Genomic DNA, 27,376 nt, shown 5'->3' with positions numbered 1-27,376 from the left:
TATTGCAAAGATTTTTGGCGAGAAAGGAAGAGAAAGCTTTTGTAAACACAGTTTGCACAAAATGTAATTGTTTCATTCACAAAAAGGGACAAATAAAAAGAATTATATAGATACAGTATAGTTCTCATTTTATGTTATCTTTCCAATCTAGTTTGTTAAAACAAAAAGAAAGGGCAAAATTCCCTGAGACTTGCTTGGTGGAGGTTCTGGGATCTGAATGTTCATAGGCATACTACATTATTTCCACAATAGCATATTCCATCAAAAGCAAAATGCGGTACTGCAAATACTGGAAATCTGAAATAAAAGCAGAAAATGCTGGAAATATCCAGCAGATCAGGCAGCATTTGTGGAGAGGGTAACGTTGCAGATCAATGACCTTTCAGCAGAGCTAGGAAACATTAGAAATGAAGCAAGTTTAAAAGTTGCAGCTAAGGTTGGGTATGGCAGGAAGCGCAAGAGGAGAGGTCACTGATAGATTCGAGACTTCTTAATTTTTTAATTTTATTTACAGCATGGTAACAGGCCCTTTCGGCCCAATGAGTCCGCGCCACCCATGTTAAACCCCCAAATTAACCTACCCGTACGTCTTTCGAATGTGGGAGGAAACCGGAGCACCTGGAGGAAACCCACGCAGACACGGGAGAACGTATAAACTCCTTACAGACAGCGATGGGAATTGAACCACGATCTCTGGCGCTGTAACAGCGTCGTGCTAACTGCTACGCTACCGTGCCGCTCCCTTTTGTTCTCTCTGCTCCTACTCCTTCTTGTGCACCTTCTAACTTGTTCCATTATTAACATCTCAGTCAAAATGAAAGGTCATGAAAACAGAAAATGCTGGAAACTTGCAGCAGGTTAGGCAACACCAAGATGCAAGGCTGTTGACCTGAAACATCAAATTTGCTCTCCCCACAGTTGCTGCCTTGTCTACTGAGTATTTCCAGTGTTTTTGTTTTTATCATAATGCATTCCTTCAGTTTCCCATCCAATGGACTCCACTGGTGGAGCTCCACTCCGTGTGGATTCCCAACATTTACGCTGGGGATTCTGCTTTCATATCCATGACCAATAAGTTCAGTGGGGATTGCAGTACTGTGAGGAAGAAATTCAAGGAGAAAACACAATTCTTTTTCATAATTACTTGTGGTTTGTTTCATGTTTTTTTAACACTTGATTCAGTCTTTATAGTTAATATTTTTTGAATTTAGAAAAATAATTCATGAATTTTTAATAGCTTTTAAAAATATTTTTGAATGTTAATGAAATATAATCATATGCAGTTGGCCTGCGCAGCAAAATCTGCCCTGTTAATTACAGCTTCAAAGGTGGACCTGTACATGACAAATAGTGACTATTTGGCCCATCCTGGTTGCAATAGCATTTTGTAACATATCACAAACTTCTTAAAGTTACAAGACAACTGATGTTAATTTTACATGTCCTTCTTTTAGGAAACAATGATAATTGAAATATATTAATTTGTAAATAATATTGTGGCTACTTATTCAACATCTAAACATTATTTTAAAATCATTCTATAGTTGATGATGGACACTGTGTCGCATCCTGAGATTGAAGAAACCTGTGACATTGACTCAAACTATGAAGAACTTGATGCCGTTGAGGTATGTTAAGATGCACAATGACAATTAAGAGGATTCTGTATCATTACTGTTACACTTGTTGGGTTAATGGACAGTGGGATCTCAACTTCATTCTTGGGTACAACTATATCTTTTACTGTATTCAACAAGCTAATACACACTGTAAACCTATGCCAGATCAAAGGCAACATATTGCAACTAACTGCAGTATTAATTTGATCAGCTGCAGAATACTTCATGTACAGCAGGCACACTTGTGAACTTCACTAATCCTGCTACAGTCCTCGCTCCCATTGGTTCATTTTAATGATCCATGTGGCAAAATGCTGTGAACACCTTTATTATTTGTTAATTCTAAGTCAAGGAAATGAACCATTTCAGCCTCGAGTTCATTTTGAATTGGACCAATTGCAACAAGGGAAAAATTTGCTTTGAAACTGAAACTAAAACTTGCAGTGATAAATGCTGCAGTGATGCTATCTTATCAGAGAATAGACTGAAGTGTCAGTATAAGGACCTGAGCATTTTGTTTATGGGCTACTTTGTTTCTTTCCCAACATGACCTCCACCCCCCACCCCTGCATAATTTTCACAAACAATGTTCCTTTGACTACTTGTTTCTTTAATTGATTCATGGTCGTTAGGCTGCACAGAGATCACTGCTCTTGATCAGTGCCCTTGATGCACATTATGGAAACTTTTTATTCAAACCTCCCCTTCTAACAATAATCTATTTAAATCTATATTTCCATCGATGGTACAGGAATCTTTAAAGGTCAGAAACAAAAAAACTTAAAATTTTGTCCCATGACCCCAGGATGATCTCATTCCTCTGCATTCAAAAATTCAATGTTGCAAGTGAAAGCTATCTATTAAAGCAAATAAAATTAATTTAGTCCCTTATGACCAAAGATTTCTTTGACCTCTGCTGTCAGTGATAACTATAGAATATTTTTTTCTACTTGATAATGGCCTGTGAACAAGTTTTCTCATCATTCCTCTTTTAATAGATCAGATCAAAGAAATCTAGCAGCTATTCAGACACGTCTGGTATGTATCTGAATTCTTATATTAATGAGTTTCTTTTAATGTCTTTTGATTACTTTTTCACTTTTGCTGTTGCTAGATGCTTAGTTGCATAGATACAAAGCCTGGGGATGATGTGTTTCTGAACATGCACACACAATCTTTAGGAGAAGCACAAGTAATTTTGTATAACTTGCATCAACTTACTTTGTTGTATCACCCAAAGTATTCAGAAAAGCACCTCGGAGCACTTAATAGGGTTGTAGACAACCAGTTAACTGTGTAGGGAAAGCACAGTCAAGGAAAAGACAACTTATATTTTTGCAGATACTGAGGAAAGAATTGATAGGAATTCTTAGTAATGGTGAAGCTGGAGATAGGATTGGAGCTGGGGAAGCAGGAAATGAAGTGGGTCAGGATGAAGAGAGTGAAGAGTGTAAACGGGAATGTAAGGATGGAGGGGTGTAAGGATGAGGCCTAAAATGGGATTAGAGGGGAGGGTGATGTTGGGCTAATGGAACTTGGTAAGGATTGAGGTGATGGGATTATCATCATAATGCAATTGCGACTTCCATCCAATGGATGCCTTAGAGTCAATGGAAAGTAGAAGCAAAAAGGTGAGTAGGTAGCTGGAGAATTTCAGATGTTAAAACGTGGTGCAAGTTATTATGGCAGGAACTGAGAAGTTGAAGCAGAGCTGAGCAATATTTCAGAGCTGAAAGAGAGCAGACTTAGTTATAGGCCAAAGGTGGGGAAAACAGGCTACAGTAGGTCATAGTTCCACAGGAAACCGATGTCCCAAACCACCAGGCTTTGATTTTGCTGATGTTTAGCTTTGGGAAAATTATTTCTTCTCAGTCCTAATATATAATGAATTACATAAGGAGCAGCTGGTGTGACAATAATCCTAAACTTGATCAAAAATAATAAAATGGAGTATTCCTTTCCAGAATTCATATCACAATTTGCTGGGTCTCTTGCTAAACTTGCGCTGTCAGTTTAATAATGAATATTCAATAGATCTCTATAAGTATTTAATAAATTTCCTCATCAGTTTATTCCCGTGTCCTCTTCTATTCTGAATAATCAAAGGATCATGGAATAGTTATAGGATGGAAGAGTGTCACATTGATTCTGTGTTGAGTAATCCAGTCAATCCCATTCCCCTGCTCTTTCTTTATATGAAATGTTTACCTTCCTTTGTCTATACAATTCCCTTTTGTAAATCTACATCTACCGTGCTTTCAATGGAACTTTCTAGATCATACTCAATGCATAAACTTTTTTCCTTGTATCATCCCTGGATCATTTGTTAGTTACTGTGTCCTCTTGTAATTGAATCTTTGTTAATGGAGATCGTTTCTTTCTATTTACCCATGAGTTTATATATCTTTGTTTCTCAGCCTTCTCTCCTCCTAAAGGAACAGCCAGAGCTTCACTAGTGTAACTTCATAAATGTTTCCTCACCTCTGGGACTATTCTAGTAAATCATTCCTCCACCTTCTCTGGGGCTTCACATCTTTCTTAAATTGCTTTGATCAAAATTGTGCAATGTTTTAGTAGCTTCACCATTGCTCTATAAAGTTTCTTGCTTTTGTACTCCATAACCTCTGTTTATGAAACTCAGGTTTCATTTTCCTTTACTAACTGCTTGGTCAAGTTGCCTCTTTGCCTTCAAAGATTTCTGCACATCTACATCCAGATCTTTCTATTTCTACATTCTCATTAGAATTGTACCAGTTCGTCAACTTTGTCTCTCCACTCTTCCTGCTATCACATTGACACTTTAAGGAATTATGCTCCTTACAGAGTGCATTGGATTTTCTGTTATCCAAGTGACTGTTACTCATTGGTTACCTGAGTGACTTGATGCTAAATTTTAACTGAAAATGCTGCTTATTTTTATTATTTATTATTTAATAAAAAATGCAATAGATCTCCAGAAGTACTTAATACATTGAAGCAGCTTATCATGTTTTTCTACAGGTATATTACTGCAAATTGCATGACATTCATCTGGTTACATTTGGCTGATGCAGTCTATTTTTTCATCCAGACAGCAGCCAGCCTCCAGAAGTGAGGAAGGAAATGCAAATGGCAGCATGCCTTGTGGGCTATTTTTCATATTCATGCTCAAGATGTTCCAGAAAATTAGTAGGATGGTGCAATTTAGTTACTGGGTGACCTATTACAGGGCCAAATTGAAGTCACTAATTCAAACACAGTTGATAATTTCCTTTTCTGTGGCACAGTTCCAGGGACAATAAATACTTAGGGCACAGAAGCCATTTGGCACCTGACAACTTCTCTTTTATTCATTAAGTTCACTGTTGCTCTATTATCTCAATGCCATTTTCCTGCACTAACCCCTTGATTCTGCTAATATTTAAAAATATATCAATCTGCTTTGAATATAATCAACAACCCTTTTGGACAGTGAATTCCAAAGATTCACTACCCTCTGGCTGAGGAAATTTTTTCTCGCCTTGGTCCAGAATGGCTGATTCCTTGTTTTAAAACTGTGGTCCCTGGTTCTAGACCCCCAGCCAGGGTAATATCATTCCTGCATTTCCCCTCCAGTCGCTGTTATGATTTTATATATTTCAATGAGATCACCCTTTACTTTTTCAAATGCAAGTGAGCATGAGGCCCAGTCTACTGAATCTCCATCAGATGCCAGGAATCAATCTAGTCACCCTTCACTGTACTCCCATAAGTTTATCCTTCCTTAGTTAGGGAGACCAGACCTGCACACAATATTCCTGGGGTAATCTTACATGGGACAATTATAAGTATACTAAGGAATCTCTACTTTTGTACTCAAATCCTCTTGCAATACAGGCCAAGATTTGGTTGCCTACCAAATTGATAGCTGTAACTGGATGTTAACTTTCAATTATTTGTCTACACAACACCCAGGTCCCTCTGAACATCAATACTTTTCAAGCTGCCATTATTAAAAAAAATACTCCACATTTCTATTTTCTCAACTAAAATGGATGGCCCTACATTTTTTCATGTTATATTCCATTTGCCTTGTTCTTGCCCATTAACTTGGTCTTTCCATATCTCCTTGAAGCCCTTCTGCATTCTCTTCATAGCCCACATTGCCACTCAGCTTTGACTCATCAACATACTTGGATTAAATACTGACTACAATATAGTATTGCATGAATCATTGTAGCCTTCAGATGAAAAGGTCTTGGAACAGGACTACATACAGTTTGAATGTATCAATGTATATGTGAAAGCATTTGCCATTGTCACACAGAATCAATTGACCAAGATTATGAGATGATTATCCCTGAACCAGAGGACAAGGGAGAAGGTAACGAACAATCTCCTAAAAGAACAAACAGGTAAAAGTTTACTTTCAGTAGCTTAAAACAATTGTGTCAAAATCAATTGTATGAACAGGTTTAGCACTCCAAATAATGCTAGTTACATTTTTGTGATCCATTTGCAATGGAGATTTTAAAAATGACCTCCCCCCAAAAAAACGAATCTAGGCAAAAGAAATGCATGTCACTTCTTTTTAAGAATATCACACAGCAGTGTAAGGTCAAATAGTTAAGGTAGTTCTTAACACTGGAAACAGCTTAAAATTTAGTGTTAAACTTAAAGTACACATTGAGGTAACACTAATGAATTTCCCTTTGACTTACTTTGGGAGATACTGATCTTTGTAGTTCTGGTTACTCCATATCACTTACCAAGGAAAAGAACAATGTCGTCTGGAAATACCACTGGATTGAATGATAGTGTCCAAGAATATGCATAATTTAGTTGGAATAAGTTGGAAAATGAATAGTTTTTTGTGTTTATTACAAATTGCAAGCTGAAGTTTGTTTTACTTACTTTGCTGCATTTATATGAATGTTAAGTGCAAATATTTTGATTATTCACATCCACAATCCAACTAATTCTACACTTTTTTTCTGTGTCTCACTTTGGCAATATCTAGTCCAGACTCCTCATTATACACTGTGATAAGTAATTCCTAGCTACTTGTGTCAAGGATCTTGAAACTTTCAAGCACAATTTAGCAGTAAAACATACCACCTGCTTTGAAAACAGCCTACAGTAATGGTATTATTTCATCAGGAATGGATTTCATTGACTGTAAATAGAAATTTCAGTCCATATTCATCGGACAACCAGTTCAGCACAATAAAGGTTACCGCGTTGTCTATCAATGTATTTTCCTATACCTGTTCGAGAGCAAATCCTCATAATACAACTTCTCTGCTTTCTCCTAAAATTAGAAATACATTGCTTATGTTACACGTGGCAAGGGCTGCATAACTCAATTCATGATTTTCTCATTTGTGAATTATGAGATTCTATCATCTGGGGGATAAACTCGGGCAAACCTGATTGAATATCTGTGGCTGTTTGCAGTCACTAGTTCTGCATATTTCATCGACGCCCTAACTGATAGTTGCTAGAATCCAACATGGCTCTTCTTTACAGGAATTTTTTCTTGCCATGTAACTTACAGGTTTCACTCAACTAGCAGCAGCATCATAATAGATTTTCTGAAGCCACAGAGATCTGCTCTTTTACCAGTTTCTGCTTGACACATGATTTGCCAAAAATGGCAAGTTTATTTTGGAACAGAAATTGACGCAAACACTCGGCAGGTCAGGAAACATCTGTGGAAGAAGAAATGGAGTTATGGTGGCACTCAAAGACCCTTCACCAAAACCCTTCACCTGTCAATTCTGTTTCTCCTTCTACAGATACGAGGTGTTTCCAGCATTTTGTTTTCATTTCATATTTCAAACATCAACAGTTTTTTTTTGACTTTCAGCTTTATTTTAGACTTGCCAGGAGTTGTTCAAGACCATGCTGGGACCACTTTGATTTTTATAGTCATGGTCCAAAACTGATCAAAACGCTGAGTTAGAGAGGTGACTGCCCTGGCCATTTGAGTGAGTGTGGCATCAAAGTGCTGTGGTAAAACTGAAGTAAATGGGAATCAATGGAAAAGCACATGATGGACTGAAGTCAGACCTCACACAGAAGAAGATTATGATTACTGGATGTCAATCATGTCAAGCCCAGGACATTTCTCCTGGAGTTTATCAGAGCAGTGTCCCAGGTCCAAACATCTTCAACCATTTCATTAATGACCTTGCTTCATTCATAGTTTCAGAAGTGGGGATGTTCACTGCTGTATCTGTAGACATCAGTGAACAATGTTCAGTTCCATTCACAACTGCACAGAAAATCGGGCAGCCACACCATTCAGGCACAGATTGATAAATGCCAAGCAGTATTCATGCCACGTAGTTACAGTCTCCCACAAGAGAGAGGGATAAGATAAGATATCTTTATTAGTCACATGTACATCGAAACACACAGTGAAATGCATCTTTTGCGTGGAGTGTTCTGGGGGCAGTCTGCAAGTGTCGCCACGCTTCTGGCGCCAACATAGCATGCCCACAACTTCCTAAACCGTACATCTTTGGAATGTGGGAGGAAACCAGAGCACCCAGAGGAAACCCACGCAGACACGGAGAAGGTACAAACTCCTTACAGACAGAGGCGGGAACTGAACACGGGTCGCTGGCGCTGTAATAGCATTACGCTAACTGCTACATTACCGTGCCTGCCCAAGAGAGAGTCTAATTACCTGTCCTTCACATGGTTATCATCACCAAGTTCCCCATCATTAACATCTTTAGGATCATCATTGCCTGGAAAATTAACAGGACTAGCCACACACATACCATGGAGGTGAGCATCACAGAGGCTGAGCATTCTGTAGAGAGACATTCACCTCCTGATTCCGCAAAGCTTTTCCACCATCTATAAGGCAGAAGTCAAAAGTCTGATGAATACTCTCCACTTACCTGGATGAGTGCTGATCTACTAATATTCAAGAAGCAATTGACTTGACTGACATCCAGTGCACCACTTTAAATATTCATTCCCTCCACTACTGGTGCAGCCAGTGTGTAACATCTGCAATGACAGTTACTTGCCAAGGCTACTCTTACTGTACACCCAAACCCATGACTTCTACCACTAAAAGCAACAAGAGCAGCAGGCTTTAGGAGCACCAAAAACCTGCAGATTCTCCTCCAAGTCATGCACTATCTTTATTTAGGAGTATATTGTTGTTCTTATCTAAATCCTGATGGCATTGTGGGAGCAGCATCAACGGAAGGACAGTGGCATCTCAAGATGATAATTTGTCACCACTTTCCTGAGGACAGATAGAGAGGGGCAATAAGTATTGGCCTTATCCATGATGCCCATATCCCATAAGGACAAAAAACAATGTGTCAGAAGCCATTGGCATCAGCATGTCACCAAATCAACATATTTACCACGCATATCCTATTTATCCCGTCTTCATCAAGAGAATAAGGGTCGGGTAATACAATGAGGAGCAAACTGAGTGCTTATTATGTGAGGGGAAGGCAATAAATATAGTGACTCAGAAATTCTTTCATGCTTGGAAATGCACATTAATACATGGCAAGGCCACAAGGGAGAATTTTGTTTTTAACACATAGTATGTGTAATCCATTAGAACTGCCACTTCAAGGCTGCTTTAGGGCAGATTTGCACTTGAGCAGAAGATGGGCAATGAGACCAAGAAATGGGCATTTCTGATTCCTATTGGGACCTTGTGATATTGAATCTACTCACCTGGGGTAGGAATCATTGTGGTCTAGGCCCCTACAAAGATAGGAACTTGCCTATTGAGTTGAAGTGGGATCATCTTTGAAAGTTCTAGGTCTTGCTTCACTTACAGATTTCCTGACAGTGAGTCAGGTGGGGACAGATCCTGTAACTTAATCTGGAGCAGGCCTTCAGATTAATTTGGTGAAAGGTTGCTCCCACTTTTGAGGATCACAGGGTTCCTAGGGGCATATTCATGCAAAAATATTGCAGCTACATCAATCGTGTATTGCACCAAATTGATAAAACTATTATGTATCTAGTGAACTCCATGCACAAGTGCAGCATATGCACAGAGGGAACATAATTTATCAGTTCAAGTTGAGTTTACTGTCATGTGCACAAGTATGGTGAGGTACATGTACCATGAAAAACTTGCTTGCAGCAGCATCACAGGCACGTAGGTATAGACAACACACAGAATATAAATTATACATAAAATTATACCATTAAAAATTAATTAATTGCTCATAAAAATATTGCGCTATTCAATAGACTTTCTACCCAGTATGATATATCTTTCTGTTCAAATCTTTTCTTGACTTCATCTTTCATTGCTACTATAACTTCCCCGGTTCTACAAATCTCTGATCGGTACATTCCTTTAATTTGACCTTCCATGCATTGCTGAATCATTGGCTTTCATTCTTTCAGCCATTGGGGCCATAAACTGTTGAATTCTCACCCAAATCTCTCCATTTCTCTCCTATTGTACAAATTGCCTCATAAGACTGGCTCCTTTGCCAAGATTTTGGTCTTCTGTCTTAGTGTCTTGATGTGTGACTTTGTGTCAAATTTTATCAGGTAACACTCCTATGAAGTAGCTTTGTATTGTTTTCAAAATCATAGCAAGGTTATAGGAGGGAAGGAGGCTATTCAACCCATCAAGTCCATGCTGTTCTATACAAGTGCAGTTCAATTAGTCTCATTCCTTGCTCTCTTCCTGATAGCCCTAATTTTTTTAACCTTCTCCAGTTCTTATCCACCTTCCTTTCCATCACCATGATGGCATCGTCTAAGTGAGTAATAAACATTAATAAAAAGCAGTACCAACTCCACTCTATATTTCCTTCAGGCCCAAGAAACAACCATTCATTTCTATTCTGTTTACTGTATCTTAGCCAATTTTCTACACTCCATTGGTCCCTTTTAATTTATGAGATCCAATCTTGATGGCTAATATTACATGCTGTTGATATTCTGCAGTAACATTTCTAGTCAACTAATATGTTTAAAAATGCCTTCAATGTACAAACTTGTATTATTATACATTTTCATCATGGTTCCAAAGTCCCTATTTGTCAAAGATGAAACCACATTTCCCAAAACACCCTCAGGCAAAAGGCATCTAGCAGTGAAAAATGTTGCTAATTTAGTTGTCACCTTAATTACACTCCACAATCAGAATATGCAGTGATCAAAGAAAGTTATCAGTTAGTAACAACTTGTGTATCATTGTCCCCATATTGTGCACATGGGAAAACAGTACCCCTTGATATAATCAGACAAAGGTGTACTGGTTGCAGTTTAGGTCTTATTTAAATATGGTCATCTGTTTCTTGTAGATTGTATCAGTTTACAAAAACACAAGCTGAGCCCTTCATTTCTGGAAAAACCGTAAAGACAACAACAAAAATTCAGCTAGCAGTAAGTAGAATGTAATTACTATAATTTTTAATTTGATATTTTAATACAAGATGCTTCAAAGAACACAATTTATAACACACATTGTTTAGAACGCAATAATATCTGAGAAATGGTGCCAGATTATCGAACTGCTTGTGTGGCAAGAACCAAGATGAATTCAAAGAGGAAGGACATCTTTTTTGTTCCTCAATGTAATCCCCATTGTGAGTTACAAAGAAGAGGATATTGTGGATTGTGGCAACAACTACAGTCCAATAGGAGTTCACAACAGTAGGGGGAAAGAGATTTTTTTTTAAGTTGTTACTATATTGAATTCAGAAACTTCTGGTCACAGACGGAGATCTCCATCACTCAGTTTGTGGAAGTGTTAGCTGAAAAAAAAATGCACACTGAGAGCTCCCACATTTAAATAAGTAGCCCAGTCAAAAATGGTGTGTTCTCCTGCTGGTAGCACTGTTGACTTTCAATCTTTTTGGACTGAAGCTGAAATCTCCCTGTACCATTAAGCTGGGTCTGGTTGGATTGAAGTTAGCTGTTGTCTAAAGTGCAATTCAGACTGTGGTGACCCAGAAGCTATTTTTAACACCAGGCCAATTTTATGTTGATTAATGTCAACATTGGCTGATGCAGGGATAAGAAGGATTTCAATGTAGCTTCATGCCAAGAACTACCACCATTCCCTAAATTAGAGAACTCACAAATATTTTGGTGAGCAAGAGAACGTTGTAGGTTTATTTTAATTTGCAAATTCTACTTATTCAACCAATTACTGATTTTACAATTAGGAAGATCAGATGTTAAAGTAACTCCAATAGCGGAACATTATACTTCAGTATTCCTTCAACTAGTAAACACTGTCAACTTACTTTTAATTATGTTCATGCTTCTACAATATATGGGTGTTGTACAGTTATGATAACATAGAAAATAACGTATAATTATAATTATCAGTATATAGACTGACTGGACAATCATTATTTTATGTGAAATGAATTAAAGTAACATGATTTTCCTCTTGTCTTAGTTCAATGAATATGGTGCATCCTGGGTTTATCCAACTGTACCATTGGAATGCATTGTAACCAATCCTCAGATAGAAACTAAATATTCAGGGATGAAGAAATATATTTCTTATCAAATTACACCTAATGTAAGTATCCTTGTTTCTGTGTGGCTGGTAGGGCTCATAATGAACTGAGAAATGAGGCAGAAAATCTTTGTTGGAAATGATAGTGGATAAACGGTTAGCATGGTTCTTTTAGGTATTACCACTTCATCAGAAAGGAATAGATTGGGAACAACTTCTCTATTATGAGTGCCCTTCCGTTATTATCGCTCACTGTAATTCCAACAATGGGATCTTAAATTTAAGCTAAACAATATTCTGCCTAAAATTGTAACCATTTAGTGGAAAATGTTTTTAAATTGTGATTATACTTTCACATTACCAATCGATAGATAGGTGTTTAAGAAGGATGGAAAGATAACATAGAACAAATGGCTAAGTTCTCAAGGGATTACAGGAACAGAGGGCCATGGGTGTATATGTGAGTATATCTTTGAAAATGGCAGGATATATTGGGAGAGGGGTAGTAAAGCATGTGGAAACTTGGATTTTACAAGTAGAAACATAGATTACAAAAACAGGGAAGTTATGTTCAACCGGAAAAAAACACAGGTCAGCTCCTAACTGATGTACTATGTCAATTCTGGTCACGCCACCTTGGGAAGAATTTGAAAGTCCTATAGAGGGAGATAAAGGATTTACTGGAGTAGTAGTATCATTGCCGGAAATCCTAAGCAGGTACGGCAATATCTGTAGAGAGTAAAAGTAGAATTGGTGTTTCAGGTTGATGACTTTATATCGGAACTGAACTGCTGAGTACTTTCTATTTTATTTCAGATTTTCAATGTCTACAGTACTTTTTGATTTACTAGGATGGTTTGAGAGATGAGGCATTTCAGCTATGAGACTGAAGATGCTGGGATTATTCTCATTGGAGCAAAGGAGGCTTGACAGAGATGCGCTAGTTTAGACAGGGTAAATAGAGAAAAGCTGTTCCCACTATAGTGTGGTTCAGCGACAAATGGATGTAGATTTAAAGCGATGAGCAAAAACCTGGGATCAACATTTCACCACAGCCTGGTAGCAAACAAATTTGTGGCTAAGATTATTTCACTAGAACTCCACTTACAGGGGTGGCATGGCGAGGAGAATAAGGATGGGTTTTAGTTCCTGTTTACAGAATGACTTTTACAAAGGCTTGGGAACAAACAATCTCATTAATTTTTCCATTCATTCAAGGGATGTCAAGACTACTGGCAAAACCAGAGTTATTACCAGTCTTCATTTGCCTTTGACTGAGTAGCTTATAGAAAATATTAGGGAGCATTTAAGAGTCAACCACATCACTGTGGATCTGAAGTTATATAAAGGTCTTAAAGGATGTTAGTAAGCCAGATGTGGTTCTTATGTCCAACTGGTAATTCCAGTTTTTAAATTCCAAATTAATTAATTAATTAATTGGAATTAAATACCCATTGTGGGATTTGAGATCTTTTCCAGCAGAGCCTGGCTACCTAACCCAAGCCCATTGGGACATAACTACATGTGTCAGTCTTGGTTTGAGTCTGGCTTGACTGGCTCATTGCTTTATAGCTTGGCCTTGAGTATTTTGTCACCTTACAGATACTGTGAAGTGTTTTCTCTTGGGGTGGAGGATCACTCTCTAGGTAGATGTATCCAGCAAGATGCAAGGAAAAGGTTCTCCTGAAAGGAGCAGAGAGATCTGACAAGATGCTATTCAGACTCAGGAGGGTTCTGGCACTGTGTTGGTCAGGTTGACAATGAGGAGAGGGAAAAGAAAGAAATACACTCAAGGATTTTATACAGTGATACGATTTTAAAATGTGGACAACATGGGGATCCTGTGATGTTGGGCCAAGTGGGAACATACATCGTACCTGGGTCTTATTTCTGGACAACAGTATATATGAGATTATTGTATTTGTGCCTTTGGTCAGGCCGGGTTAAGTTCAATTTTTCTTTGATCAGGAAGGATTGGGGTTGGGTTTAATGTAGCCAGACACAATACTCATGTCCAAATCATTAGATCAGTCCAGTAGAAAGTCCACAATGTTGCCGCAAAGTTACATTATGTGACATGTAAGAAGGGAAGATGCGAATGTAAAATAACGACGTCATTATGGAATCATTGCCAGGACTGCCTTTCAAGTTTCGGTGCAACATAATAAAAAGCTCTCAGTACAACATAATAAAAGACTACATCCAGCTATCTTTAATTTCTTGCCATGTAATTATAAAATTATCAATGTTTTCAAGTTTTTCCAGGTTTATGGACAATTAAAAACTGCTTGGAACTAGCAGTCTATGGCATCAACTTAGTAATGAATGAAGGTTATAAGTTCAAATGCCGGGCTGGTCCTGGCACAAAAATTTTGCCTTATCACAGATGATGAAATCACTATTCAGGAAGAGATCTTGCTGTGCTTTTCAACAGTGTATTAAATTGTTGGAAACTATTTTGCCAGTCAGAATTCCTGGATTTCACATTTATTTCCTTACAACAGATATCGCTCGCATTACTTATTTTAAAGTCAATTTGCCATCATTTTGCAGGACACAAATGTATCAGTTTACCATCGGTACAAGCATTTTGACTGGCTGTACGGTCGACTATTAGAGAAGTTTGGTTCATCAATCCCAATCCCTCTACTTCCAGAAAAAGACGTTCCATGTAAGCATTAGTTAAAATGCACCATGAAGAAGTTTTCATAGTTTTATAGTTGACTTCCTCCATTGATATTGTCTTTGTAATTATGGCAATTTGAAAATTACAAGATTTACTTGTAATGTTTACATAATCATGACAGAAATTAACAATAATAATCCAGTTTGATTGATTTTATTTGATTTCACTCTAATTAAGGTGAGATGTATTTACATGCTATCATGTTAAAGTGACTAGATTATATATTTGCAACAGGATTATATGTTACGCATTACAGGGAATAATACTTGTGAAATAGCATATCATCTTGCCATGAGCAACACTGAAGATTATCCAATAATGTCGATTCAAAAACAAAAGAATGTGCTCAATGTTGGTTTGAACAGTGGACAACTTTAGAGTACTGCAATCAAACCATGAGGTCAATGCTCATGGAATTGGCCTTAGGACACTGCATGAAATAGGCAATAGCTTACTGTAGCCTACTCTACATCTGTCCAGTTTTCTATTCACTTGAAGTCAATGCAAAAGAAAATCAAGTTAGCTATCAAGTTTGCATTGATGACCTAGATTAATTTCACTCCAATATGATCAAAAAGGTCTCAACTCTCCGTGGTTACTGGTAATTAAATGACAAAAAGCAAGGAATTTAATAATGATAACAGAATAACACTGAAGAACAGTTTCTCCTGATGTTTCTAGCTGTATATCTCATTCTTTCTTTTATATTCCTTTCAACTAAATCTGTGCTTATGTGCTGAGATCTGCTTAGAGTTGCTGTGACAGTGACTGTGGATAATTAATCTTGCATGATTTCCAATCATGCTGAGGAAAATCAACATAGAAAAAGATAACTGTCAAAAATAAGCCTGTAGGAATAGATAATGGCATTAATGAGATTGTGAATGGGGAGGAGGATGTAAAGAGCTTTCAAAGGGATATAGACAAACTGAATGAGTGAGCAAAAACGTAGGAGGTGGAAGGTAGAGTAGAAAAATGCAAATTTATCCACTTTGGTGCACAAAATAGAAATGTGTAAGTGCACAGAGAAGGGTTACCAGAATATTGTTGGAGCAGATGCCAAAAGCTGCTCTTGCTGAGCCTTTGCCTCCTTAAATCAGGCACAAGGTTTAAATGGTAATTAGCCCTCAGGCAGAAATGAGCCAACAGTCTTTATGAACAAGCAAAACTACAAGCTTTTTTCTGTTAAAGCTGTAATTGACTTTAATAGTTGTCTTCCAACAGAATATCTTTGAAACTCAGACATTTAAAAAAGTGTTAACATTTAAATATTTAATTAAGTAAAATTATTTCATTAAAAAAAGATTAATTGGAAATGTACAAACATTTAAAAATAAGGCACACCAGTCTCTCAGTAATTCCCATACTCAGAGTTCATGCATTTAAGAAAATCAAAAAAGGTGTAGATGCTGGGAATCTTAAATGAAAACAAAAAAAGTTGTAAACGCTATGGAAAGAGAAAGGGTCCTGGACCTCAAACATTAACTGTTTCTCTTTCCACAGAAGCTGTCTGACCTGTTTCCAGCATTTTCTGTTTTTATCTTGTGTGTTTAAGTTTGGACTTGTTTCCTTTGACCTGGTTCCTTTCAGATTGAAGTTTTAATAAAATCCATACCAGGTAACTGAATTAATGGTATCTTGTGATTGTGCATTTCCATTGTGTGAAACTAGCGTTAGAATATACAGTGCACCATCGATACCACTGAGGTTGTCTGCTCAGTTGTGTATGATATCATTCCTGCATTTATACAGAACACCCACTCACTCGAAGAATTCCCAGAATGCATGAATAATTTATGCAAGCAATGTAGTAAACAGTGAGGAGATTAGATGCAAACTTCAGGAGAAAATTGTCAAATTTGAGATATGAGCTATTACAACCCAGATAAAATTTAACATGGAGAAATATGAAGTGATGCATTTTGAAGAAGTTTGAGGAGAGGCAATATAAAATATGGAACAAAAAATAAGGAGCCATTGGTAGATTTAATGGGCACCGTAAATTACCCCTAGTATGTAGGTGAGTGGTAGAATCTGGGAGGAGTTGACGAGAATGTAGGGAGAATGAAAATGGGATTAATGAAGGATTACTATAAATGGGTAGTTAACAGTAGGCAAGCACTCGTGGGCTGAAGGGCCTGTTTCAGGTCTCACCAAAGCCCTGTACAATCTCAGCAAGAATTTCTTATTTTTAAAATCCAACCACTTTGCAGTAAAGACCAAAATATCATCTGATTTTCTGATTGTTTACTAAACTTGCATGTTCTGACTTTCATGAATACTTGTGCCAATATCCTCTGCACACCAACATTTACTAGTTTCTCACTGTTTAAAACAATTCTGTTTTTCTATTCTTCCGATGTCACATCTTCCCACATTATACTACATCCATCATCTTCTTTCCCTCTTGTTTATATCCCTTTGCAGACTCTTTACATCACCATCACAGCTCACTTACACACCTAGATTTATATCATTAGCATGTGTGGCCGTGCTGCACTCTGCTTTTCATCCAAGATATTAACATTCATCTCCAAAAACTGAGGGCCAAGGACTAATCCCTGTGGTGCCCCATAAGTAACACACTGCCCACCAGTAAACAATCTGTTTATTCCTACTCTCTGTTTTCTGCCCTTAACTAACCTAGTATCAATGCTAATACGTTATCTGTAAACCAGTAAACCCATAATTTTGCCAATAACCTTTTGTACAGTCTTAAAGAGTCAATAAGATGTGTTGCATCTGAATCTGTGAATAAGTTATCAATTGACCATTGGCTCAGTGTATGGCATGCCTTTGAAAGTTTGTCTTGGATTGTTTTCAACGTACAGGGCGGTTTAGTGAAGACTTTATTCAGGCTCGAATGTGTGGACTGCAGATCTGGATCAACCGCATATCTCGTCACCCTGTGATTTCCCAGAGTGAAATTTTCCAACACTTTATCAGAAAAAAAGATGAAAAAGTGCGTGAGTATTTGAGTCACTATTTTGAAGAAAACTATCCTGAAGAAACATATCCAGCCTTGATTATTTATCTTTTATATTTAACCACCTTTCATGGATTTATCATTTGCTTCTATTAAACTCATGTGATAGTCTGAACCAGGATAACAGATAACACAAACTAAAAGATACAAAATACATAGCATAAGTGGAACATGTTTAGTTTTTTGAAGGTTATATTGGAAAATGCCTAAAACCAGCACTGTTGTGGCCAATAGTATTTTGTTACGTACCAGCAACAATAGAAACACACCGAGTCATGTATAGGTGTTAGAAACTATTTTATTAATAACTACAGTACTTGTAACAATAAGAAAAGTAACAACGTTAGATATCAAACATAATCCCCAAGACTAAACTCAAAGTGTGTGTGTGGCAAATTCCCAAACTCCAAATCTAGGAATAATTCTCAAAGTTCAGATCAGCAAGTCATCAGGTGAAACATGAGCAAAGGCTTTGGCAAAACCATTGTTGACTGAAGAGAATATGTAGAGAGAATGTAGAGAGAATTTACGAAATCCACATGTTCCACGATGTAACCCATATGACAACTCAATCACTGATGATCTCCATTGCTTTGTTCCGAAGTATCTGCCACCCCAAAGGCTTTTGATATGTGGCTGTCCACAGCAATACCTGTTTCCCACTACGGGTTAATGACAAAGTGGACTCCACTTGTTTGCTCCAAAAATCCATACATGGATTGCAGTGACAGACATAGCTATTGTTCTTCAGCCATTGTTACAGAGACCAGCAGTCAGTCTCTCTCTTTCTCTCTCTCCCTCCCTCTCTCCCTCTTTCCCCGACTCACTGAGCAAAACATCCAGCACATTGGTAATAGTCTTGCTGTCTTGATGACACCACACACACACTACTACTCTACTGTCCAGGTGCCTTAAAGGGACATTCACCAAATAGCAACCTGACTCGTAACAATACTAAGGACTTAGTATCATGGAAGTGGGACCCATGGTGTTCAGAACCCGACTCTACTTCATACTCAATCCAAAGTGAATGCAGAACTCCAAACGCAAAACTTCCAATACCTAACTTTATCTGTGCCTGTGTAAAAGAGAGATATTAGAAGTTCACTTTGCATCTGTCCTGTGCTTTCTGTCACATTGTGCAATATTTGATTATGGGATTGGGTGCCAACAATGAGGAGGTATTCTACTGCTTTGATAAGCACAATAATTCATCAAGAAGATATTGAATTTTAAAAAAGTCAATATTATTGGAAATGTTGTTGCAGTGCACAGACTGCCATCATGTCCTCTAAGCCTTGAGAACACTGATTCTTCATCTGTACGGGCTCTTGGTTATTACTGTACATTGCTCTGATTTTTGAATGTTTGAGATTGTAGCATTGCTCCTTCCAGGAATGGAAAACTGGTAAAAGGATTGCAGAGAAAGACGAAGCAGTTGGAGGAATGGTATTCTCTGAAATTATGCCGTCATCAGAGTTTAAGCTGCTGGATGGGTAGGTTTATTCTGTGCACAGGTAGAAACTATTTGGTCAATTATTTTACAAAAGCAATCAGTTCTAAGGTAACCATTTTTCTAAAAAAAACACAAGTAGGAATTAAAGATTTAAAAAAAAAATTAGCTGCCTTCTCACAATTAGAACAGGGACATCCAAATTTTGTCTGAGTGAGTTTGATAGGAGGTGGACGTAGGGGAGGGAAAAAGAGGGGAAAGAGTAGGAGAAATTTTGTCTGATTCAATGAGATGCATGCAAGGGAGTCTCATGGCAAACTATAAGGTTTGAATGTTTGACACTTAAATTACACGTACCTTAAGTTGCCAACATGTCATGCTGTCCTTGGGTGGAGTAAAGTGCAGGTCATTCGTATTGCTGCACCAAAATATGAAGAAGAAGAAAGTAAAAGCATTAGTAATTGATTGAACACTGAATTTAAACCAGAATACAATTTTATGTAGAGACACAAGAGACTGCAGATGCTGGAAATCAAGAACAATACACAAAAAGCAGTATCTATGGAGGGAAACAGACAGTCAACATTTCAGGTCAAGACTCTTCATCAGCACTGGAGAGAAAGAGGGGAGATAGCTGGTATAAAAAGGTGGGGGGAAGGGGTAGAGCAAGCGCTGGCGGGTGATAGGTGGATTCATGTGAGGGGGTGATTGGGGGAGGGGGAAGAGTGGGAATGATGTAAGAAGCAGGAAGGTGATAGGTGAAAGTGACAAAGGGCTGAAGAAGATGGAATCTGATTGGAGAGGACAGTGGACCATGGAATAAAGAGAACATTGATTTCTCTAATTTCTGGTAACCACTTCCCTTATCCCACCAGCCCCCATCATCCCATCTCTTTGTCCTCCCCCGCCCTTTTGATCTGCCCATCACCCACACATTCCTCCCACCAGTTCCCCTCCTCACCTCTTTCCCTTTATTCCATGGTCCACTGTCCTCTCCAATCAGATTCCATCTTCTTAAACCCTTTGTCACTTCCACCTATCACCTCCCAGCTTCTTACTTCATTCTTACTCTCCCCCTCCCCTCCCCCGTCACCTGGATCCACCTATCACCCGCCAGCTCTTGCTCCACCCCTTCCCCCCCTCCTTTTGTTTATGCTGGTTATCTCCTCTCTTTCCAGTCCTCTTGAGGGTCTTGACCCGAAACATTATCTGTCTATTTCCCTCCATAGATGCTGCCTGACCGACTGAGTTCCTCCAGCTTTTTGTGTGTTGCTTACAATTTCACATATTTTACAATGTTAAGTGTGATTGGCCAGCTCTTTATATTTGTTGACAGATTTTTTTCTCTTTGAATTTGAAGAGAAGAAGCAGAAAAATGTTTGACCTTTGCCAAGTGTATGGGAGAAAGTGTCAGAAATCTTATAACAGTGACAGAAGAACACATGGCACGGTGCACTGGAGGTATGTATATTAATGCATGGCAGAAGTAAAAATAGTATCTTTACTACCTGCACCTGAACAATTCTGGTGCAATTATATCCTGGTAGTGGTACTGGGACTATTAATGGATCTGAAAGCATTAATGACCGCTGTGCACAGTATTTCCCCAATAACATTCACAACGTGAGAGGGTAAATATGATTACAATATTGTTTTTCAATTTTTACAAGGATATTGGTGGCTAAATGAACCTGCAGTAGAGTTTGATTTGGTATGAAATGAATAAATATCTTAAAACCTTACTCCACATTTTTTCTCCATCCAGTGTGGAATTTTACAGGTCAGAAACTGGCCATTCAGGCCAATTGCTCTGTGCTGGTATTTGTTCTATATGATCTTGTTCCTACCCTTCATCATAACCTTTTATTCCTTTCTCTTCTTGTACTCGGTGGACTTCCCCTTAAATTTATCTGTACTTATTTTCCTCAACAACTGCAAGTGGCCAAGACTTCCCATTTTCAGGCTCCTCTTGAGTTCCTTACTACATTTATTAGGTTGGAAGTCCCCGGTGAATACACCTCCTCTAAGTCAACATGAACAAACCACCATAATTTTAAAGACCTCAATTACTGAGAAGGACCAAGTTAGTAGTGTCCCTCCCAATTTCCCCTCTGACTGGTGCCTTTCCCCATTTGACCCAATTAGTAGTGCTTTCTCCAATTACCCCCATTTATTGCTGATCGGCCCTATCTACTTGGCATTCCCTACTCCCTCCCCACTTCTTGGCTTCATCCCCCAATTCCCCATTTTGTAGTTCTTTCTGCAAATTCACCCCAAAATGTGGTGCAATCCTTAAATGCCACATGAAGTAGTCCTTTCATCAAATGTCCCAACTTACTCTGACCTTCCACCAGTTTTCTCCTTTATTGACCACATCCCAGTTCCTCAAATTTCCTGTCAATATTCTCCAAATGTTAATGTTTTCCACTTCAAATTCCCCTATTTCCTGGTCCCATATTTACTGTGCTCTAGTCCTCTATGGTGCAGTATCCTCCCTAATTCCTGGTTCATCATAATATAGTCACCTGTATCTCTCAGATTCCCCCCACCCCTCCTCCAGCTTTTGATCCATGAGTTCATTCTTATCATGCCCATCTCAGGATCCACTGAATCCAAGCCCTGATTCTCTTGACTGCAAGCCAAAATCTACAGAAAACAAGCTCAAATCCCAAAGTGATCCCCTGCTCCCCTTCACAGGCTCCTATCCGTGACCCAGATTACCTATCCCAACCCTCCTTCCACAAACCCCAGCCTTGATTAATGGCCTTGAGAAATGGGTAGAATTATGGTGTGATTGTAATTGATATGACATCAGCATATGTGGGTTTTACCTCGTCCTGTAGCGCTACTCCCAATAACAGTTCAGAAATGGTACTACTTGGACAGAATCACTGTTAATATCCTTTAAAACAAGTATGTTTAATTCTAGGATTTCCAAAATTAATACCATAGATATTAGCGTAGCAATCATAGCCTGGAGAATGTTTGCTGTGGAGTATTATTACATCAATGTCATTCACTGCTAGCCAAGGGCAAGTTTTTGTCCAGCTTATTACCTTGTTCATATTGGGGGAAAAAGGTAGACAGACAAGTTTTTTTTAAACATGAGTTGTCTGAAACCTTTCTGAAATCATTTATGAGCAAAGAAAGAAATGACTCAACCTCACTTGTAAGACCTTGATTTAAATATCTTAACATCTCTTGGTGGAACCCTAATAAAATTTCAACTGAGCATTTAACTCAAAACTTTCAAAGCATATCTTACTTTTCTCATACCTTACACCCAAAAGAATCATCCTGCCCCTTGACAGTTGATTAGCGATCTCCTTCACACCTACCCAAATTAGAGGCTTGCTTCCAGCTAAACTCTGTGGAAAAGAGTTTCTTTTACTCCTACCTAAGCCTCCAGTCAACTGGCAAACTAATTATTGATGCTTATTGAAAGCAGATGACTCATTGCTGAAGTGAGAGTCATCAATAAAGAAGGTTAGTTCCTCTTGCTGGTTCTGTTAAACAAGCAACAAAACAATGATAACCTTTTGTGTGAGGCTGCTAAACCACTAGAAAACTTCACCAAATATTTCCTATTGGTGCCTCAATAGTTAGATTATAGTTCAAGTAACCACTGGTGCTAAGGGCTAGATACAGCTATGAATATTTGGATTAACCCATTACATTAATACATTACAAAATTAGATAATTTATGAAAACTGTATCAATTACAATATTCTTTGGGTTGCTTCATGTTATGTTCAAATTAATTTTACAATGTATTTTTTAATCTTGTTCTTTCAGCATTGAAGTCTGAATATATCAAAATAGGAAGAGCTTTCTCTGATTTGTCAGCATCATTTGGTAAAAGCACCTATCATGGTAAAGAGCACACTGATTTATTTAATTTCAATCAAAAGATTTTAATACTTCATTTAAAAATAAAAACCTTTGCTATATCTTAAAGGATACATCAAGCATCATAAATAGCAATCAATATATGTATATCCATATGCTTGTAGCAAACCTTTTGGGTGAACCTTGGATGCTTTGGCTTTCATTTTTTTGCTGCTTGCTGAACTCTCAAATACAATAATCTTTATTCTATTGCAACATACCAACTTCAGTAATGATATGAGATAACCAAATCCTAATTTCTTTGTTTGAAAATGACTAAAGCTAGTTTTGTCCAGTTCTGCAGGAGGGAGGGTTTTAGATTTCTGGATCATTGGGATCTCTTCTTGGGAAGGTGGGACCTGTACAGGGAGGACGGATTACACCCGAACCAGAAGGGGGCCAATATCCTTGCGGCGAGATTTGCTAGGGTGGTTCAGGAGGGTTTAAACTAGTTTGTGAGGGGGAAGGGAACCAGAGGAGTAGGTCAGAGGAAGAAGGGAATGGGGAAAAGTTAGATCAAACAGGTAGAGAGGCTTTGGGGAAGGAGAAGCAGAATACAGGCTATAAAAGTAGTAAGGTAGATGGACTGAAGTGTGTTTACTTAAATGCAAGAAGTGTCAGGAATAAGGGGGATGAACTGAGGGCTTGGATAAGTATGGGGGACTATGATATCGTGGCTATTACTGAGACGTGGCTGACGTCAGGAGAGGAGTGGATATTGAATATTCCTGGTTTTCAGTGTTTTAAGAGGGATAGGGAAGGGGGGAGAAGAGGGGGAGGGGTGGCGATACTGGTCAGGGACACTGTTACGGCTGTGGAAAAGATGGATGTTGTAGAAGGATCATCTCTACAGTCCGTATGGGTGGAATTAAGGAACAAGAAAGGAGCAGTTACTCTACCAGGAGTATTCTATAGGCCCCCCGGTAGCAGTAGAGATATAGAGGAGCAGATTGGCAGGCAGTGTTTGGAGAGAAGCAGAAATAACAGGGTTGTTGTAATGGGAGACTTCAACTTCCCAAATATAGACTGGAACCTGCTTAGTGCCAAAGGTTTAGATGGGATGGAATTTATTAAGTGGGTCCAGGAGGGATTCCTGACGCAGTATGTTGACAGGCCGACTGGAGGGAATGCCATGTTAGATCTAGTTTTAGGAAATGAACCGGGACAGGTGAAGGATCTATTGGTGGGTGAACATTTGGGGGACAGTGACCATTGCTCCATAACCTTTAAAATTGTCATGGACAGGGACAGGTGCAGAGAGGACAAGAGGTTTTTCAATTGGGGAAGGGCTAACTACGAGGCTATAAGGAGAGAACTTGGGAGTGTAAATTGGGATGTCCTTTTTGAAGGAAAATGTACCATGGAGATGTGGTCGATGTTCAGGGATCTTATGCAGGATGTTAGGGATAAATAAGTCCCAGTGAGGCAGAGAAGGAATGGCAGGGTGAAGGAACAGTGGGTGACGAGAGAGGTGGAACGACTTGTTAGGGAGAAGAAGGTAACATACGTGAGGTATAAGCAGCAAGGTTCAGACAGGGCCCATGAGGAATATAGGGTAGCGAGGAAGGAACTTAAGAAAGGGCTGAGGAGAGCTAGAAGGGGACATGAAAAGGCTTTGGCTAGTAGGGTTAAGGAAAATCCCAAGGCCTTTTTCAAGTACGTGAAGGGTAGGAGGATGGCTAGGGTAAAGGTAGGTCCGATTAAGGACAAAGGTGGGAGAATTTGCCTGGAGGCGGTGGAAGTGGGAGAAGTTCTCAATGAGTACTTCTCTTCGGTATTCACCAGGGAGAGGGGTCTTGATGATGCGGAGGGGAGTGCTGGTAGGGGTAATGTTCTCGAGGTTGTTGATATCAAGAGAGAGGATGTGTTGAAGTTGTTAAATAATATTAAGACAGATAAATCTCCGGGGCCTGACGGGATTTTCCCCAGGCTGCTTCGAGAGGCTAGGGAGGAGATTGCTGAACCGCTGGTAAGGATCTTTGAGTCCTCGTTGTCTACAGGGGTGGTGCCGGAGGATTGGAGGGTTGCGAATGTTGTCCCCTTGTTCAAAAAAGGTAATAGGGATAGGCCAGGGAATTATAGACCGGTGAGTCTCACGTCTGTGGTGGGTAAGCTGTTAGAAAGGATTCTAAGGGATAGGATTTATGAACACCTTGAGAATCATGGACTGATTAGGGACAGCCAGCATGGCTTTGTGAAGGGAAGATCTTGCCTCACAAGCCTGACAGAGTTCTTTGAGGAGGTGACCAGGAAGATTGATGAGGGCAGTGCAGTGGATGTAGTTTACATGAATTTTAGTAAGGTGTTTGATAAGGTTCCTCATGGTAGGCTTCTTCAGAAGGTCAGAGGCCAAGGGATCCAAGGAAGCTTGGCTGTGTGGATTAGGAATTGGCTTGCATGTAGAAAGCAGAGGGTTGTGGTGGAAGGAGTGCCCTCAGATTGGAAGGCAGTGACTAGTGGTGTCCCGCAGGGATCGGTTCTGGGACCTCTACTTTTTGTGATATTTATAGATGACTTAGATGAGGGGGTGGAGGGCTGGGTTAGTAAGTTTGCAGACGACACTAAGATAGGCGGTGTTGTGGATAGTGTGGAGGGCTGTCGGAGCTTACAGAGGGATATTGATAGGATGCAGAGCTGGACTGGCAAGTGGCAGATGGAGTTCAATCCGGAGAAGTGTGAGGTGGTACACTTTGGAAGGACAAACTCCAGGTCAGAGTACTGGGTGAATGGCAAGGTACTTGGCAGTGTGGAGGAGCAGAGGGATCTGGGGGTTCATATTCACAGTTCATTGAAAGTTGCCTCACAGGTGGAAAGAGCAGTTAAGAAGGCCAATGGGATGTTGGCTTTCATAAATCGCGGGATTGAGTTTAAGAGCCGCGAGGTGATGATGCAGCTTTACAAAGCTCTAGTTAGGCCACACTTAGAGTACTGTGTTCAGTTCTGGTCGCCTCATTATAGGAAGGATGTGGAGGCATTGGAGAGGGTGCAGAGGAGATTTACCAGGATGCTGCCTGGATTAGAGAGTATTGAATATGAGGAGAGGCTTAAGGTGCTAGGGCTTTATTCACTGGAAAGGAGGAGGATGAGAGGAGACATGATAGAGGTATATAAAATATTGAGAGGAATAGATAGAGTAGACAGTCAGCGCCTCCTTCCCAGGGCATCAATGTTCAAGATGAGAGGTCATGGCTTTAAGGTTATGGGTGGGAGGTTCAGGGGAGATGTCAGAGGGAGGTTTTTCACCCAGAGAGTGGTTGGTGCATGGAATGCACTGCCTGGGGTGGTGGTGGAGGCAGATACATTGAACAGGTTCAAGAGCTTGTTGGATAGGCATATGGAGGAATGTGAGATAGAGGGATATGCAGGAGGAAGGGGTTAGGCAGTGTGAGGATGGTCTGATGGACGGCACAACATGGTGGGCCGAAGGGCCTGTTTTGTGTTGTATGGTTCTATGGTTCTGCAACACAAACATAATTTCAGCTGGGAATTCTTCAATGCATTAAAAATTCTTCAATGCATTGAAGTGAAACAATATTATCATCCTCATAGCATGTAGTTCTTAACAGGAACTACTGCTTCAATTTGTGGGGCTGCTTTGTAGCAGCTTTGCCCTCGAGTGGTGAGGTATGGACTTAGTACACACCCCTCTAACAGCTCTTAAAAATATTGATGGTTGGGGTCCCACTGAGTTGCACCCAGAACTATTTATTTCAGGTTAGAAAAACATGACAGTGATGTCAATTATGTGTTGCAGACCAGATAACATCAATGCACCCCAAGTTACAGCAACACAGGGGACAACACTGCAATTTCCTGAAAGGCTTTATGCACATGTGATCAGAAATGTTTTGAGTTTCTAAAGAAAGGCCTTTTCTCAAACCCCTGCAATATTTCTCGGTTCATTTCTTTCCTATTAGTCTACGGATTTAGCCAATCTTTCTACGGTTGATTCAGTTGTTTTCACTTTAACCCTCAGTTACAGTAATGTCATCACAGTTTACTTTTATCATCTTATCTCACCCTGCCTAGATTTCCAAAAGATATCTCTTCCTGTGTTGGTACAAATCCTTGCTAAGTGCAGAGAACAGTGTGGATTCACTTCTGCCAACTAAATTATCCATAAACATCCTATGATCTAGTACCTATATTTGAGTATTTCTGTGCATTAAACTGTAAACACTGGCTCCTCTTGCCATTCCAGCTAAGGTGCTCCAAGGTACCAGTGAATTGCAAACTGTTTGTATACTGGAAATAGATAGGCCCAAACAGTATAATCTGTTGTTAATTAGGATTGATACAC

The 27,376-nt window shown here is 39.2% G+C and overlaps 1 protein-coding gene across 1 annotated transcript in view; it reads left to right on the top strand.

Annotated features, from left to right (window-relative positions):
- LOC127569681 (sorting nexin-9-like) overlaps nt 1-27,376 on the top strand; it is a 52,844-nt gene that overhangs the window by 11,889 nt on the left and 13,579 nt on the right. The window contains exons 3-12 of the mRNA XM_052014482.1: nt 1,545-1,628; nt 2,618-2,657; nt 5,905-5,992; nt 10,895-10,976; nt 12,001-12,126; nt 14,617-14,734; nt 17,581-17,711; nt 19,131-19,231; nt 20,549-20,649; nt 22,984-23,061. Coding sequence (XP_051870442.1) covers nt 1,545-1,628; nt 2,618-2,657; nt 5,905-5,992; nt 10,895-10,976; nt 12,001-12,126; nt 14,617-14,734; nt 17,581-17,711; nt 19,131-19,231; nt 20,549-20,649; nt 22,984-23,061 — 949 coding nt within the window. The remainder of the gene's footprint in view (nt 1-1,544; nt 1,629-2,617; nt 2,658-5,904; nt 5,993-10,894; nt 10,977-12,000; nt 12,127-14,616; nt 14,735-17,580; nt 17,712-19,130; nt 19,232-20,548; nt 20,650-22,983; nt 23,062-27,376) is intronic.

Source organism: Pristis pectinata, chromosome 4 (genome assembly GCF_009764475.1).
Source record: "Pristis pectinata isolate sPriPec2 chromosome 4, sPriPec2.1.pri, whole genome shotgun sequence".
NCBI lineage: Eukaryota > Metazoa > Chordata > Chondrichthyes > Rhinopristiformes > Pristidae > Pristis > Pristis pectinata.
Note: the sequence above shows the minus strand (reverse complement) of the source record. Positions and strands in the feature narration are given on the sequence as shown.